The sequence below is a fragment of the Marmota monax genome, unplaced genomic scaffold (assembly GCF_021218885.2).
Source record: "Marmota monax isolate L192 unplaced genomic scaffold, Marmota_monax_Labrador192_F-V1.1 WCK01_AAM20220418_F8-fsc00052, whole genome shotgun sequence".
Classification (NCBI taxonomy): Eukaryota; Metazoa; Chordata; class Mammalia; order Rodentia; family Sciuridae; genus Marmota; species Marmota monax.
In genome coordinates this window covers 7,371,897-7,387,873 of record NW_026693473.1, presented here as the reverse complement: position 1 = coordinate 7,387,873, position 15,977 = coordinate 7,371,897, and the positions used below count along the sequence as shown (strand labels likewise).

Here is a 15,977-nt window from a genome sequence, read left to right as displayed (position 1 = left end):
ATTGTTAAATATCCTTAACTTGCATGCACCATCTGATAGAGGACCAGGACTTGAGGTCACTCCCTCACCTTTGCCCTTTCTCAGCAACAAATAGCCAGACTAGATGATGCCCAACCACTTTAAAAGAGTTTAAGGACACAAGTCCTTAAGGGGTGGGGGAGGGTTAAGGTGGGGGATCTTAGGTAGCTAGTCAGCCAGGAAAGGGAGCAGGGAAAAGACAACAAAGGGCAACTGAAAATCACAGAGAGCCTTATCTGACAGATAAGCACGTGGAAGATGGGGGTTTGGAATGTTAATTAAATTTCCTCAAAGGGAAAAAAAAATTGTTTCAAGATCAGGTCACCTTATCAGGTGGCCTCAACTATAACCCAAATTATCACAACCTCCAATCACTGTGGCAACTAAAACCGGAAGACCTGCACAACAAGAGCTTGCTGAAGGCTATTCAAAGGTAATAAACAGATTAAGGGAGCAGTAAATTGAGGCAAAAAGAGGGGAACTCAATTTCACCAGTTCTGCAAGCATCTTGAATTCTTGCATCCTCTTTTGGAGGCAACCCATGCAGTTTCCATTTCACCATTCAAAAGTCAGGAAGCAGACTTGGGCAGGACTCACTGAAACTTCCCTGAGAACCCCAATAAAACTGGGGCGGGCAGGAGGGCTGCACCATCCTCCTGTCAGGGCCCATTCTACCTCATAACCAAGGAAAAGCAGACGGTCTATTGTCTGAATTTCAAGGCAACTAAGGTGCAGCGATGTTCTGGCTTATAAGATTTTTAAATACATATTTTAGAGTGGAGAGAGATTTTATACAGGGGTGGGTGTAAATGGAACTGCTGCAGGGCTCTTGGATGGCACATGCCCATAATCCTAGCTCCTGGGAGGCTGAGATAGGAAGATCTGCAAATTTGACCTCAGCCTGAGCTACTTAGCAAGACCCCATCTAAAAATAAAATCTAAGGGTGGAGATGTAGTTGAGTAGTAGAGTTCTTAATTAACATGCACCAAGCCCAGGGTTCAATCCCCAATACTACAGAGGAAACAAACAAAAACCTGCGGTGGCAAATCCCAAGTATTTGCCCTTATTTCAGAGCGGAATGTGGGGAAAGGCAAGAGCCTGCAGCCCCAGAATAGATTTGCATTTTAAAGTACTGCCCCAGGTCCCGTAGGGCTCCACCTACAAAGTCTCTGGTTGTTGTTGTTATCTGTAACCCTCTGTTGGTCCAGGTTTAACTTAGAAGCTATTTGTAAACTCTCTCTCATTGGTCTTGGTCTGTAATGGACAGAAGGCAAAATGTGAATGTTTGCAAAGACTTTTAAAAGTGACAAGAATCCTGTCGTACTTGTTATGCATTCAGCCATCCTGTAACAATAATGGCAGTAAACGTGAAGTTAAATCTACAATCCTATCACCTCAGCATGTTTCTGGTTTCTACCTTCCTTTCCATTTTCTTATGCCTTAAACATATGCAAATCCCTCTGTCAGTCTAGGTTCAAGTGCTGCTTGTATACCTCCTAAAAACAATTTTGCATTTTGCTTTTATTTTTCTCCCCTTTTTGCTTATTTCTGAGGCTGCGAAATATATATGTTTACAATATGCTTTAGTGGCTACCTCATATTCCATCCTGGTTATTCACTTTAAGTAACTATTCACCATAAATATTTTGGAGTCAAAGCTAACACTTTCGACCTTGCATTGCAGGGCCTGGAGGTCGGTCAAGGTTAGGCGGAGCGCTCCGGGCGACAAGGGCTGGGTCCGGTGGCCCAGAGGAGGGCGCCCAGTAGAAAGCCAGTGCGCCAATCGCTGGGCTTCGCCCGGCACCTGCCGTCTTGGCGCCTTTTCTCTGAGACCTCGCCCCACCCCGCGCACCCAAGCGGAGGGCCGGGGCCGGGTGCGCGCGCACATCACCCCAGGCGGTTTCTTTAGAGTACCTCGTTAGGTGTACGTGAGGCAGGAAGTGACGCAAATCCTAGGGGGTCGAGTGGGGCGGGCCCATGCTATAAGCCGCGGGTTGCGGGTGGCCAACCTCTCAGAGGGCGTCTGGATCGCGAGTAGCGGCTGGGCGGTAGCGGACAGAGGAGGAGGCGCCTGAGTGAGTGACGCGCGGCGGCTGTTAGAACTTCAGAGACCCTCTTGTTCTTTCCTCAGCCTGGGAGGCGGGTTGGAGCGGTATCCGGGCCGACCCCACCTCGGTGCTGTCCAGCAGCTGCGGGGAGGTGCGGAGGTTGCAGCGCCTCGGTGGGGCGGGCGGGATGCTGCGGGAGCCGCGAGCTGGTGGGCCGGGGGCTGCGTCCGCGCCGAGAGCGGGCTGCAGGTGCAGAGGGGTGGGGCCGCTCTGCAGAGAGGAACGTCCTTTTTCTCCTGCGTTTTGCGCCTGCCTTGGTCGCGGAGAGGCGAATGGTTTTTCTATTAGGGCTTAGGGCAAGAATAAAAATACCCCATCATCGCTCTGCCCTGTCTCCATTCTGCTTCCGGCTCCTCGGGCCGGGTCGATCCCTGTTCCTCACTAGCTGGCTCTTAAAAGCTGCATGCCCTCCTAGCCAGGCTCAGGGGCAGCCACGCTGCAGCAGCTCTGCTGAGCTTAGAGCACGTGGCTGCTCCAGGAAGTAACCCCCAGCAGTGGCTGTCGGGGTTCTTGGGTGACCTTGGGCTTATAACCCTTCTCTTCTGCAAGGCCTAGTCTCACTGCTAAAAGGGACAAAGCTGACCCCGATTCGGTTACGAGAGTGTCATGGGCATTTAGGTGGCAGTTTCTGAGAACCGTACATTTGAGCTCCGGTACCACCTGATCTTTTGCCAGGCTCTGCCTGTTGGCCTTGTGTGTGGACTCTCAAATTTTCCCAAGGCGGAATCCAACAGAACGTCCCAGGTGTTCACATTTAGAGTACTGCTGGCAGTCTTTCCTACAAGATGGGAGACCGTAGGAAAAAGACTTGTGTAAACTCTGTTTGGGAATTAGTGTGATCAAAGGGCTTTTGAGACCCATTGTGTTCATTGTTTCTGCTGGACAGCTCTCTATAGTGGTTGTGTGGAGAGAGGGTCTGTAAGAAAATGATATTTAGTGACACCTCTTTTCACTTAACACTTTCTCCCTGCCCACTGATTGCAGTGACCTTGGGGTACATGACTTATGGAGGGGACTGCATTATTGTGTATTTTCCCATTAAGAGGATTGAAATAGGAATCTGTCCAGTCACAGAAGTATTCGGCTACCCAACGTCTTTATTGGGGGCTTAACTACGAGTCTGTAATAGTAGGTGCTGACTCATTTGTCTCAGAGCTGGGAAATTTGACCCATTAACAAAGAAATTTAAGCTGACTTCTAGAATTTACTGCGAAAATTAAGTTTAGGCTCTCTAAAGTACTTGTGGGTCCTGCATTGTCTTTATGGTTTTGGATTATAAACTCAGTGTCCTTTACATGAAGAACCCACAGTTGAAAACTTTTACATGAAGAACCCACAGTTGGATATAATATAGTACCCCGCCACCCCCTTTGGGATGCTGTTGTCAAGTAATCATGACTGTAAACCTAGCCAGTGTTAAGGATTTAGTTTGGGTAACTCCACCCTAAGGCAGTTATTTGCTTCTGATAATGTGCTTATCTATTATGGAGTAAGGTTCCTAGTTAAACCTTAGGCAAACAATGAAACCTAGTTAAAAATGGCCTTGTGGAACTATTCTGTGTAGGTGCCTTCTTTCTGCTGTCCCTGATGAGCAGACTGCAGTGACTTCGAGTGGTTCTGTAATTCTGACCTTCAGTTTGGGCAATCTCTTTTCAGAAAGCTATATGGGAAGGAAGCTGCTGCTCCACTGCTCTTTCATTTCAGGCCATAAAATTAAACTCTTAACTAGAAACACCTTGACCATCCCTTGTGAATTCATACATATATGTGTGTATATATAAGTACATGAGTTTTGAGCACCCTGCACAAGTTTGGTAAATTCATGTAATCCTTTTCTTTTCACCTGGTGAATGCATAGTTGTCTAAGGAAATGTTTGCATTGTCTACAACCAGGTGCTTGAGATTTTAGAACCCTACCAGGTATATTTTACAGTTTTTCTGCTTTTATTTATTTAGATACCTGGGATTGAACCCAGGGCTTACATAACCATTGAGCCACATTTCCAGCCCTCTATATATATTATTTTGAGACAGGATCTTGCTAAGTTACCTAATTCAGTAAGTTGCTGAGGCTGACTTTCAACTTGAAATTCTGCCACAGTGTACCACTTCACTGTGCCCAGCAGTTTTTCTGCTTTTAAAGAAACTTCCCTCTACCCAAGATTTACCTAGTGATTTCAGGATAAACCAGACTAGTTATAAAGATGGGGAAAGATTCTAGTTCCAAACTCTTCATTATGTTCTTTTTCATGTCATTTGGAACCTCATATGCATTAATCATGTACCAATACTGTTAAGAAATAAAATTTTTACTCCTTATTAATTAACACATAGTCCATTATCCAGTGTTCCAGGATAGGGAAATATGTCAGAAAAAACTTCTTAAAGAAGGCCATTGAACTGAGTCTGGAAGAGATGAATAGGACCTCAAGGAATAGGGAAGAATGTAGGTAAAGTGTATTCTGTCTCATTTAGAAGAAAATGCAGATTATGAACGTAAGGCAGTGAAGATTTTTAGAACAGATCCTCAAAAACGGCTACAGGAACTTCCTTTTATGTGAACTCCAAAGACTGGAAACAGTGGCTGATTTTCTAAATTGAAGTGGGCTTGCTGGTATTGACAAATGGCTTGTTCTTACCTCACAAGAGAGAGTAGTGGCTTTGTCTGTTATAATAGGTGAGAGTATGTCTGAACTCTTCCACAACCTCCAGCTCTATGAAATTTTTATAGATCCTTAGTCTTGAGATACTACAATTAGTTTAAGATTTCAGGATAGTTCTTCACTGAGGTACATTCCCAGCAAGATGACTTTATTTTAAGGAAGGTTGGGATTGTAGTCTACCTAGTATCTTTTGCCTGTTTATCTTCTGTCTCACAAGTCAAAGACATTTCAGATCCTCCTTCTGTTTCACATAAGAATTGAACTGTTTTTTTTTCCCCTCAAGCTGGGTTTGGTGATCTATAACTTAAACCCAGTTTCTCCAGAGACTGAGGCTGGAGGATCACAAGTTTGAGGCAAGGGGGCAATTTAGTGAGACCCTGTCTCAAGATAAAAAGGACTGGGGAATATTTGTAGATCGGTGGTAGAGTGCTTGCCTAGCATATATGAGTACCCAAGTTCTATCCCCGTTGGGAACTTCAGAGATAATACAGTTAGCTAATGTGTGTAAAAATCCAGGTGATATTAGGATTGTATCTTGTAATAGATTAATCAGCATTGGTGATGACATCTTGAAATAAACCAAATGAGAATTGTTTTTGACTTTTAGATATGGCTTTTTTTTTTTTTTATTTTAATATTTATTTTTTAGTTTTCGGCGGACACAACTTCTTTGTTTGTATGTGGTGCTGAGGATCGAACCCGGGCCACACGCATGCCAGGCAAGCACGCTACCGCTTGAGCCACATCCCCAGCCCTAGATATGGCTTTTTAATAGAACTGTTTATAGACAGAATGGTGTTGATAACTGATAGGAAAAGTTTCTCTCCCATGCCCCTTTAGAGTACATAAATTAGAGTGATTTCACTTGGGTTTTTGTTTTGTTTGCCACAGATTAAACCCAGGGGCACTTAATCATTGAACCACAATCCCACTTTAAAAAAAAAAAAAAAAAAAAACAACTTTTGAGCCAGGGTCTCATTTAAGTTGCTGAGGTTGTCTTTGAACTTGTGATCCTCATCCCTCAACCTTCCAAGTATCACAGGCTTGTGCTTCCATATTCAGGTGATTTATTTTATGTTACGTTATTAATTTTGTGTCTGTAGATTGAAATAAAAATAACATTTGTTTTATCAGTAACATGTACTCTGGTTTTAATAAATAATAAAATGTGTAAATGTCTACTTGTTTTATAGATTTGAAAATTACTCAATCTCGTTTATTTAATTTATTTAAATGTGTTATGACTTAAAATTATTTCCATGACCAACGGTATAGCTCAATGGTAGAGTGTTTGCCTAGCAGGGATGTTTCATTCTGGGTTCCATCCCTAGTACTGCAATAAATAAATAAAATTATATAAACAAAATTAATTTAAAACTATAAAAATTGAGGCATGGTTGGTTCAGACAAGTTTTAAACTTATAAACTGTTTTCTCCTAGAAAAAGGATGATCAAAATTGGCTTAGGGTGGGGCCTTCTGGTTCTGGCCCAAGTGATTGTGGTTATACACTTTTGGTGCAATGGTAGTGATAAAACTTTGTACCAGAAGGGGCAAGAGATTGTACTACTAAGAATATGATAGATTGCATATGACTTTGGTCTTTAAAGCCTGGGGTTAAAAAAAAAATGTTTAAAAGTACTTTTTAGAAAGGAACTTTTTAGCCAGGTGTGGTGGTATTTGTAATCTCAGCAGCTCAGGAGGCTGAGGCAGGAGGATTGCAAGTTTGAAGCCAGCCTCAGCAACTTATTGAAGCTCTAAGCAACTCAGTGAGACCCTGTCTCAAAAGAGGAGGCTTTCTCTAAAGCCAGTTTACACAGTATTTTATTTTGTAGATGGCATGCTTTCTACCTTGTGGGTATTTAAATAATGTGCTATAAGTGTACTTCTGTGTTTGGGAAAAGACTTAAAAGTGGATTATATGTAATAGATGTCCATTTTCAACATCACTTTCAAGTACCTGGATGCACTCAGACCAAATTAATTCGAAAATTATGATTTCAGTAAAGGCTTTAACTTGACATGACGTTTAGTTACAGAGATATTTTACTTTGATTATAAATAAAATAAAGGTATTGTGTCCAACTACAGTTAAAAAATAGATAATTTTTAAAAAAGGGCTGGGGTTATAGCTCAGCAGTAGAGTGCTTGCCTAGCACATGCGAGGCCCTTGGTTTGATCTCAGCACCAATAAAAATAAATAAAATAAGATTGTGTCCAACTACAGCTTAAAAAAAAATTAATTCCAGGGGTAAGAATATAATTTCCCTCCCTCCTGCCCTCCCTTCCTTCCTTGGGATTGAACCCAGGGATGTTTTACTATTTATCATTGAGCTATATTCCCAGTTCTTTTTTTTTTCCTAGTGAGACAATTCTCACTAAGTTGCTGAGGGTCTTGCTATATTGCACGGCTGGCCTCAATTTTGTAATATTGCCCCAGACCATCGAGCCACTGGGATTACAGGTATGTGCCATTGCCTTGGCCAAGAATACTTTAGATTTAGAGTATCAGTTTGCACCCAGGTGCAGTAGCACATGCCTATAATTCTGGCCACCCTGGAGGCTGAGACAAGAGGATCAAAGCCAACTTGAGCAATTTAGCAAGACCCTGTCTCAACATAAAACATAAAAAAGGAGGTGGAAAATACTAGATTAAACAAAGGTGGCTGGGGATGTGGCTCAAGCGGTAGCGCGCTCACCTAGCATGCATGCGGCCCGGGTTCGATCCTCAGCACCACATACAAAACAAAGATGTTGTTTCCGCCGAAAAACTTAAAAAAAAAAAAAAAAAAAAAAAATTAAAAATTCTCTCTCTCTCTCTCTCTTTAAAAAACAAGACAACAACAACAAAAAACAAAGGTACCTCCTCCAAACAAAACAAAACAAACCTTAAGAAGGGCTTGGGATGTGGCTCAGTGGTTAAACACCCCTGATTTTAATCCCCGGTACCAAAAAAAAAAAATTATCAGTTTGCAGCCTTATATAAATCACTTAGCTTCTTAGGTAATTGATGTCTTCGTCTGTAAAATAGCATATCTATGTGTTTTGTGTGTGTGTGTGTGTGTGTGTGTGTGTAAGATCTAACAAATTATTAGAGCAACTGTTTTAAATGAAGGATTAGGATTCTCATGTCTATTGCAGATGCTTTGTGATTTTGACTTAATTCTGCTTCAGTCTTCCCCTCCCCCAGATGATAGTCTGTTGTCTCCCCCACCTTTTTTTTTTTTTCCCCCAGTACTGAAGATTAAACCCAAGGTCTTGAATGCTAGGCAAGTGCTCTACCATTGAGCTACATCCCCAGCCCTGTCCCTTTTTCTTTTTGCTGCTAAATTTGGCTACTTAAATATGCTTAGCAGGGATGACATTCTAATTAGTTTTCCCCATATTTTAATTTTCAAATATGTCAAGCCTGCAGGTAAAGTTGAAATAATAGTACAGTGATACTCTTTCTATCCCCTTTAACTAGATTTACTGTTAGCTGTTTGCCACATAAGGGTGATACACACACACAGCGTACTGAAAGTGAGTTACAGACAAGATACTTCATCCTTAATTACTTGTCATTAATCTAAGAACAAAAATATAACATCATTATCACACTCCCAAAATCTGGCATTGATAGAGTAGCATTAGTAAGTAGTCCATATTCAAATTTTTTGTTTCTGTCCTGTCTTTCAAGCTAACCTCACTGCTACCCTGCTTTAATTCAGGAATTTGATATATAATAATCTATTCTGATGATGAAAAGCTCTCACTAATTTGATATAGTATTATCTATCTCATTATATTAATTCTTTATTCTAATATTAGGTTCTTCCCTGTGGCAACTCACAATGATGGATCAAGCCAGATCAGCAATCTCTAACTTGGTAAGATATTTTTAATTATATTTTTGTCTGCAAGTATGTGAAGTATAAAAGCCTGACTTTCACCCAGCAAGCATGATATAATATCCCCAACTATACTTATGTGATCTTTTACATTTGAACTAGGTCTTGAGGCATATACAGATCCCATAAAGGAAGGGTATATCCAGGCTTTTGTGTGTGTGTGTGGGGGGGGGGGGGTTACTGAGAATTGAACCCAGGGATACTCTACGACTGAGCCTTAATCCTTTTTTAATTTTTTATTTTGAGATAGTATCTCACTAAATTGCCAGGCTGGCCTCTAACTTGAAATTGTATGTACCTCAGCTTCCTGAGTAGCTGGGATTACATGTATATGTCATCACACATATAGGGTAGATTCATATAGGCTGTAGATTCACTTGTGGGTTTTTTTGTTTGTTTGGTACTGGGGATTGAACTCAGGGTCACTTGACCACTGAGCCACATCCCAGGCCTATTTTGTATTTTATTTAGAGACAGGGTCTGACTGAATTGTTTAGCGCCTCGCCTTTGCTGAGACTGGATTTGAACTCGCAATTCTCCTACCTCAGCCTCCCCAAGTCACTGGGATTACAGGTGTGCGCCACCATGCCCAGCTAGATTGTTTTTGTTTTTTAATATTTTTTAGTTGTCAGTGTACCTTTATTTTATTTATATGTGGTGCTGAGAATCCAACACAGTGTCTTACACATGCTAGGCAGGCTCTCTACCACTGAACTACAACCCCAGCCCTAGATTCAGTTTTGGTTTTTTTTTTGTTTGTTTGTTTGTTTTTTAATATCTAGCTTCAGGTATTTTATTATAGCAACAGAAAATGCCCCCTGGTATGATCCACCCTTCCTCTGGGAGCACTCCCAATACCAAGATATGTTCCAGTGTTTGTGTGAAGACAGGAATAGATTCAGTTCTGATTAAGATTAATTATGGAAAATACTGTAGAAGCTTCAGGGTGTTTGGGTATGTTTGGTTATGTTGGTTCTATTTGATAGGATGAACTAAGGAATATCTAGAGGGTATCACAGGAAGCCAGGCATGTTGGTGTATAGGTATAGTCCCAGCTACTTGGGAGGCTGAGGCATGAGGACCTTTGAGTCCAGCTTAGGCAGCACAGCAAGACCTGATATCTTAGTATGAAGAATTCTCTTTTAAAAATGTGTAGAGGAGGGGCTATAGCTGTAGTCCAATGGTATAGCATTTGCCTAGCATGTGTGAGGCACTGGGTTCCATCTCAGCACCGCATCTAAATAAATAAAGTTCCACTGAAAAAAAAATTTTAAAAAATGTATAGAGGAGCTGGGCACAACTTGGGAGGCTGAGGCGGGAGCATCGCAAATTCAAAGTCAGCCTCAGTAACGGTGAGGTGCTAAGCAACTAAAGTGAGACCCTGTCTCTAAATAAAATATAAAATAGGGCTGGGGAGTTGGTGTAGGGGTTGAGTGCCCTGGTACCAAAAAAAAAAAAAAAAAAAGTATAGAGGAGATATATAAACAGAAATCCTGAATGAAAAAGCTTAATGAAGAAGACCAGTATGTGTTCTAGCCCTCATCTGCCATTGACAGAACTGGGCAGAGGGAAGATTGTTAATTTGAAAGAGAAACTTCTTTTCCTTTAATAATGTATATCAGGTAGGTCAGGCATGGTGGTACACACCTGATATCCCAGTTTGAGAGGCTGAGGCAGGAAGATCACAAGTTCAAAAACAGCTTTAGCAACTTAGCTGAGACCCTGTCTCAATTTTAAAAAAAAGGGACTGGCATTTTCTCTCAATAATTAAGTTCCCCTGTGTTCAATCAATCCCTGGTACAATACAACAATAGCAACAAAAACTCTATCAGGTGATAGTAATGGTCCAAGTATGGTACTTGTGCATGTGCATTTTCATGGTGGCATACACCTATACTCTCAGCTTCTCAGGAGGCTGAAGTAGTAGGAGATTTTCAAGTTGAGGGCCAGTCTAGGCAACTTAGTGAGACCCTGTCTTAAAATAAAACAGGCTGTGAAATGTAGCTCAGTTGTATAGTGCCTAGCAAGTTCTAGGACTTGGGATCTATTCCAGTACCACCACTACCACCCCCCACCAAAAAAGAAAAGAAAAACCAAGTTTAGTACTTGAGCAAGCTTTTGTAAATGTTCCTAATTCCTTTTTTTTTTTCCTCCATAATGCTTTCTTTTTTTTGTTAAATCTCAGTTTGGTGGAGAACCATTGTCATATACCCGGTTTAGTCTGGCACGCCAAGTAGATGGAGATAATAGTCATGTCGAGATGAAACTAGCTGTAGATGAAGAAGAAAATGCTGACAGTAATATGAGGGCCAGTGTCCCCAAATCAAAAAGGTTTAACGGAAGTATCTGCTATGGGACTATTGCTGTAATCATCTTTTTCTTGATTGGTAAGTGTTTCTTCTAACCAATTTTGAGAAGTCTATTTTAGCTCAGCAGATCGTTATTTTGTACCTTTAAATATCACTATGCTAGACACTAGCAGTACAATGATAACTAATACTTTATACCTGCCATTGAATTTAATGTAGTAGAAGAGAGATACACAAATAATTTTAATATCTTGTGCATATCTTATGCTAGAAACATACACAGGTTATTTGAAGCAAAGAAACTCAGCCTGAGGTTTCAAGGAAGGCTTCTGATGAGAAAGCATACCTACCTAGAGTTTGAACAAATAAACTGTTTAAGTAGTTACTGTATAATAGATTCAATGGTTTAAAATCTCTGAAACAGAAATGCATTGTATACTTTAAAATTAGTTAGAATTTAATTAAAATCAGTATTTTCAAGATTTAGCTTAAAATTAACGATTTCTATGGGTGTAGATTATTAATAAGTTCTACAAGTTTATTGCTCAAACTTTTTTATCTTCAGGATTTATGATTGGTTATCTCGGCTATTGTAAACGAGTAGAACCAAAAACTGACTGTGGAAAATCAGGAACAGGGGTGGAGGAATCAGAAAACTCAGAAGCAGAAGAGGACTTCCATGAAACACCTTCTCGCTTGTATTGGGCAGACCTTAAAGCAATGTTGTCAGAGAAACTGAATACCATAGATTTCACCAGCACTATCACGTAAGTTTGAATTACTTCACAAGTTCATCTTCAATGTCTAAATGCATATTACTGATTATTAGGTGGCAGTGAAAGAAAACAAGGCTGAGTCTTGAGGAGAGGCTTTTTAGGGTAGGGGAGATTTCCCAATAGCTACAGAAATAAAAAGGGGGTCAGCGAGGAATTGAAACTCAGCAGTAGTGGAGAAAAGTTAGAACTTTCCTGGGAATTCTCCATTGAAAATTTCATAGCTTTGATCTTTTTGCCATCCTTTTTTTTTTTTTGTAGCTTATTGCTCATTATCAAGACTTCTCAGTTCCATCTTAGCCTTTTGTCACAACGTGTTGAGCTCTGCTACTGTCCACAAGGGCATAGTTTCTTTCATCTTCTACAGTCATGACTTATTTGACTGCCTGACTTGATATGTACTCTACTATTTCTTGATTTCTGCTGGTTCTCACTCATTAATTCATAACCCAAGAGATATCCTTATAAAGTTTCTGTCCCATCTTCCTCAACACATGTCTCTGTGTAAAAAACAAATCATCTTTTTACCTTTTGCTAGCTTCCTACATTTTCAATTAGCAATTTTGGTATTTTACTTCATAGGCATTATGGACAAATTAAGTGTGGTCCATGGGAGACAGGGGCAAAAAATTAGTGTGCTGAGTATCATTAGTAAGAACCATGTGAGTTCTGACAGTTTTGCTTCCAGGGGATTCAAAATGCCTCAAAGAGGTAAAAATTGAAACTACACATCTTTTTTCTTCTGATTTTTTTTTCTATCTGGTCAATTAAGAAGTTTGGGTCATAGTTCATTTAATTGTGAGGATAATTCTGAGCTCTGGGATTAAAACACTTTGCTTGGTGATTGGAATAAATGTTTTATAAATGTTTTAACAGACTTTTTTCCCTCTAGGCAATTGAATCAAAATACATATGCCCCTCGTGAGGCTGGGTCTCAGAAAGATGAAAATCTTGCCTATTTTATTGAAAATCAATTCCGTGAATTTAAACTCAGCAAAGTCTGGCGTGACGAACACTATGTTAAGATTCAGGTCAAAGGCAGGTATGTCAAAAGATCTATAAACTTATTTTATAGAAGTAATGACTTTCAAGTCATGCTAACATAGCAATGACTTTAAAAGTAAAAAATAAGTTTAAGATTTAGAGCAAAATTCCCTCAAGCCAGATAATTCAAGTCTGATACTAAATGTATTCAAGCTATTTAATATATTTTTCCCCAAGGTTGGTCTTAGCTTCATTTTAATTTAATCTTTTTTTAGCCATGTTCAAGACTCGGTGATTCTATTGAATAATAGCCTGGCATACCTGTTGGAGAATCCAGAGGGTTACGTGGCATACAGTAAAGCAGCAACAGTTACTGTAAGTAAGGCAAAACAGTGCATGAAACACTACTCTGATGAATAGCTCTCCTCTTCACTCATTTTGCTCTGGTCACTTTGACCTTCTTGTTGTTTACCATTTAAACTCAAGCATGTTCCTATCTCAAACCTTTTATAAAGTTTTATAAGACTTTTATGAAGTTTTATAAAACTTGCCTTCCATGGGGTGCTGTGATGCACCCCCATCTGTATCCCAGCAACTTGGAAGGCTGAAGCAGGAGCAGCACAAACTCCATGCCAGCCTCTGCAACATAGGGAGTCCTAAGCAACTTGGCAAGGATTGGGGATGCAAAAAAGTAGCTTCCCTCTAATTACTTTCCTCTTACTGTTTTTTGTTGTTGTTGTTGTTGTTTGTTTTGTTTTTCCCTTTAATATACTTCTAGCACCTAACACCAACTATTTATTTCCACTGAATGTAAACTAGAGATTAGTTTCATTTATGACATGTCCCACAGCCTTGGAGAGTGCCAGACACATAGTGGTATTTGCTAATGAATGCACATATCAAACTCCCCTTTGGAACAGCTAAATAGCCACCTTGGGCTGGGGGTGTGACTCAGTGTTGGTAGCATGCTTGTCTACATGTATATACAAAGCCCTGGGTTTGATCACCATAAAAGTAAATAATAAATTGTCAGATTATTTGCCAATTATAAATCATACATTTGTATATTGGCTTTATATTTAATGGGTGCCTTCTGCGCCAGATGAAGTTTTATGGTGGTTTTCTGCATTCCTGATTGGTCACCTGTATCATTTGGAGATGGGGAGATTGTTTTGTTATGTAACATTGAGATTTTAGTTCATCTGCAATTTTTCTATATTCAGATATTGGGTTATTAATGTTAGTTTATAGCTAGCTGTTCACTAATAGTGAATACTAATAGTTTAGAAACTTGATGACAACTTATGCAAACATCTAAAAGTTGGTTTATGCAAGTCACATTATTTTAATATAGTATTTAAACAATTTTTTAGAAAGATTTATTATACTCTTCAGTTAAAACTTAGGCATGTCCTTAATTGTCTGAGATTCAGGAATGGAAATCTTATGTCATTGGTGCTTCTATGATAGCCTGTATATGCCTCTGTGTTTAGTATATCCTATTATCACTTTTTTTTCCCCAGAAATAGCCAAAGCAATGTAAAATAGTGTTTAAATTAAAGCCATCATGTGATAAGCAAAAGCATAAATAAAGGAAGCTGGGAATCTTGGTTTTACTCCTGATAACTGACCAGTTTTGACATTCAGAACTTTACAATATCTTTTTGGCTTTGACCCCCCCACTTTTTTTCCCTCCCTTTCTTGGTTTCCTCTTTCAGATTCTATAGCTGTTCTGATACAGCTCATTAATGCTCTTAAACCTACTGTCTTTGTTCTAGGGCAGATTGGTTCGTGCTAATTTTGGCACTAAAAAAGACTTTGAGGATTTAAATGTTCCTGTTAATGGATCTTTAGTGATTGTTAAAGCTGGGAAAATCACTTTTGCAGAAAAGGTGAGTATGGGTTATCAAATTCAATGGTATCTTACTAGTTAGTTAAATGCTATTTCTTGTCAATTTTCTCAAATTTCATTTATCTAAAATCATAGGATATTTCAAAACTATGGCATATTCACTTCCTAGTATTTTGTAGCCAGCCATCATTGTCTATGAGTGAAAATGAAATAATAAAAAAATGCTTAAATGAGCAGGGCATGAGCACACTCCTGTAATCCCAGTTACTCTGTAAGCTGAGAGTATCACAATTTCAGGGCCAGCCTCAGCAACTTAGGGAGGACCTAAGTAGTTCAGTGGTTGAGCCTCTGTGTTCAGTCTCCAGTAATAAAAGGAAAAAAAAAAAAAGAAGAAGCTTAAATGAAAGCAATTTAAATTATGTCTGTATAACCCGGCTTTATGTGTGTATAGAATTCAGTTATGTTTTATTAAGGAGGAAATTAAAACATGCTACACAAAGGACAAGATCGTAAAATATTTTCCATATTTTTTTTATTGGTGCATTATAGTTGTATGTAAAGGTAGGATTTGATATTATGTATGCATGTATGAATATAACAACAATATGATCTGGCCAATATAATTCTCCAGTATTTCCACTTACCCTCAACTTGTCCTGCCTGGTCCCTTTCCTCTATCATCTCCCTTTGATTTTCACAAGGAACCCACTCCCCTTTTCTTTTTTTTTTTCCTCTCTAGCTTCTACATGTGAGAGAAACTTCTGATCCTTGACCTTCTGAGTTTGGCTTATTTCACTTGACATGTTCTCAAGTTCCATCCATTTTTCTGAAAATTACATTTTATTTTTTATATAACTTTGTTTACTTTTTATGTGGTGCTGAGGATCAAACCCAGTGCCTCACCCGTGCTAGGCAAGCACTGTACCACTGAGCTACAGCTCCAGCGCCTCGTTTTTCTTTATGGCTGAATAAAACTCCATTGTGTATATGTACCACATTTTCTTTATTCATCCATCTATTGATCAACACCTAGGTTGGTTCCATAATTTGGCTGTTGTGAATTGTGCTGCTATAAACATGGGTATGCATGTATCACTATAGTATGATGACTTTAATTCTTTAGGATAAATATGGAGGAATGGTATAGCTGGATCATATGGAGGTTTCATACCTAGACTTTTGAGGAACCTTTATACTAATTTCCATAATGGTTGTACTAATTATAGTCCATCCAACAGTATAAGAGTGTTCCCTTTTCAACATATCCTTTATTATTGTTTGTATTCTTTTTAAAATATTTTTTAGTTGTAGATGGACACAATACCTTCATTTTTATTTATTTGTTTTTATGTGGTGCTGAGGATCAAACCCAGTGCCTCAC

At 39.4% G+C, this 15,977-nt stretch overlaps 1 protein-coding gene across 2 annotated transcripts in view; it reads left to right on the top strand.

Moving 5' to 3' along the window:
- The first annotated feature begins 1,974 nt into the window (after positions 1 to 1,974).
- Tfrc (transferrin receptor) overlaps positions 1,975 to 15,977 on the top strand; it is a 32,385-nt gene continuing 18,382 nt past the window's right edge. Inside the window, exons 1-7 of one of the 2 annotated variants that reach the window (XM_046458136.2) lie at positions 1,975 to 2,094; positions 8,599 to 8,657; positions 10,864 to 11,065; positions 11,553 to 11,754; positions 12,653 to 12,802; positions 13,020 to 13,119; positions 14,523 to 14,636. In XM_046458136.2, coding sequence (XP_046314092.1) covers positions 8,622 to 8,657; positions 10,864 to 11,065; positions 11,553 to 11,754; positions 12,653 to 12,802; positions 13,020 to 13,119; positions 14,523 to 14,636 — 804 coding nt within the window. In that variant the 5' untranslated portion in view covers positions 1,975 to 2,094; positions 8,599 to 8,621. Of the gene's footprint in view, positions 2,219 to 8,598; positions 8,658 to 10,863; positions 11,066 to 11,552; positions 11,755 to 12,652; positions 12,803 to 13,019; positions 13,120 to 14,522; positions 14,637 to 15,977 lie in introns of both variants that reach the window. The other variant, XM_046458137.2, reaches the window with a different exon arrangement.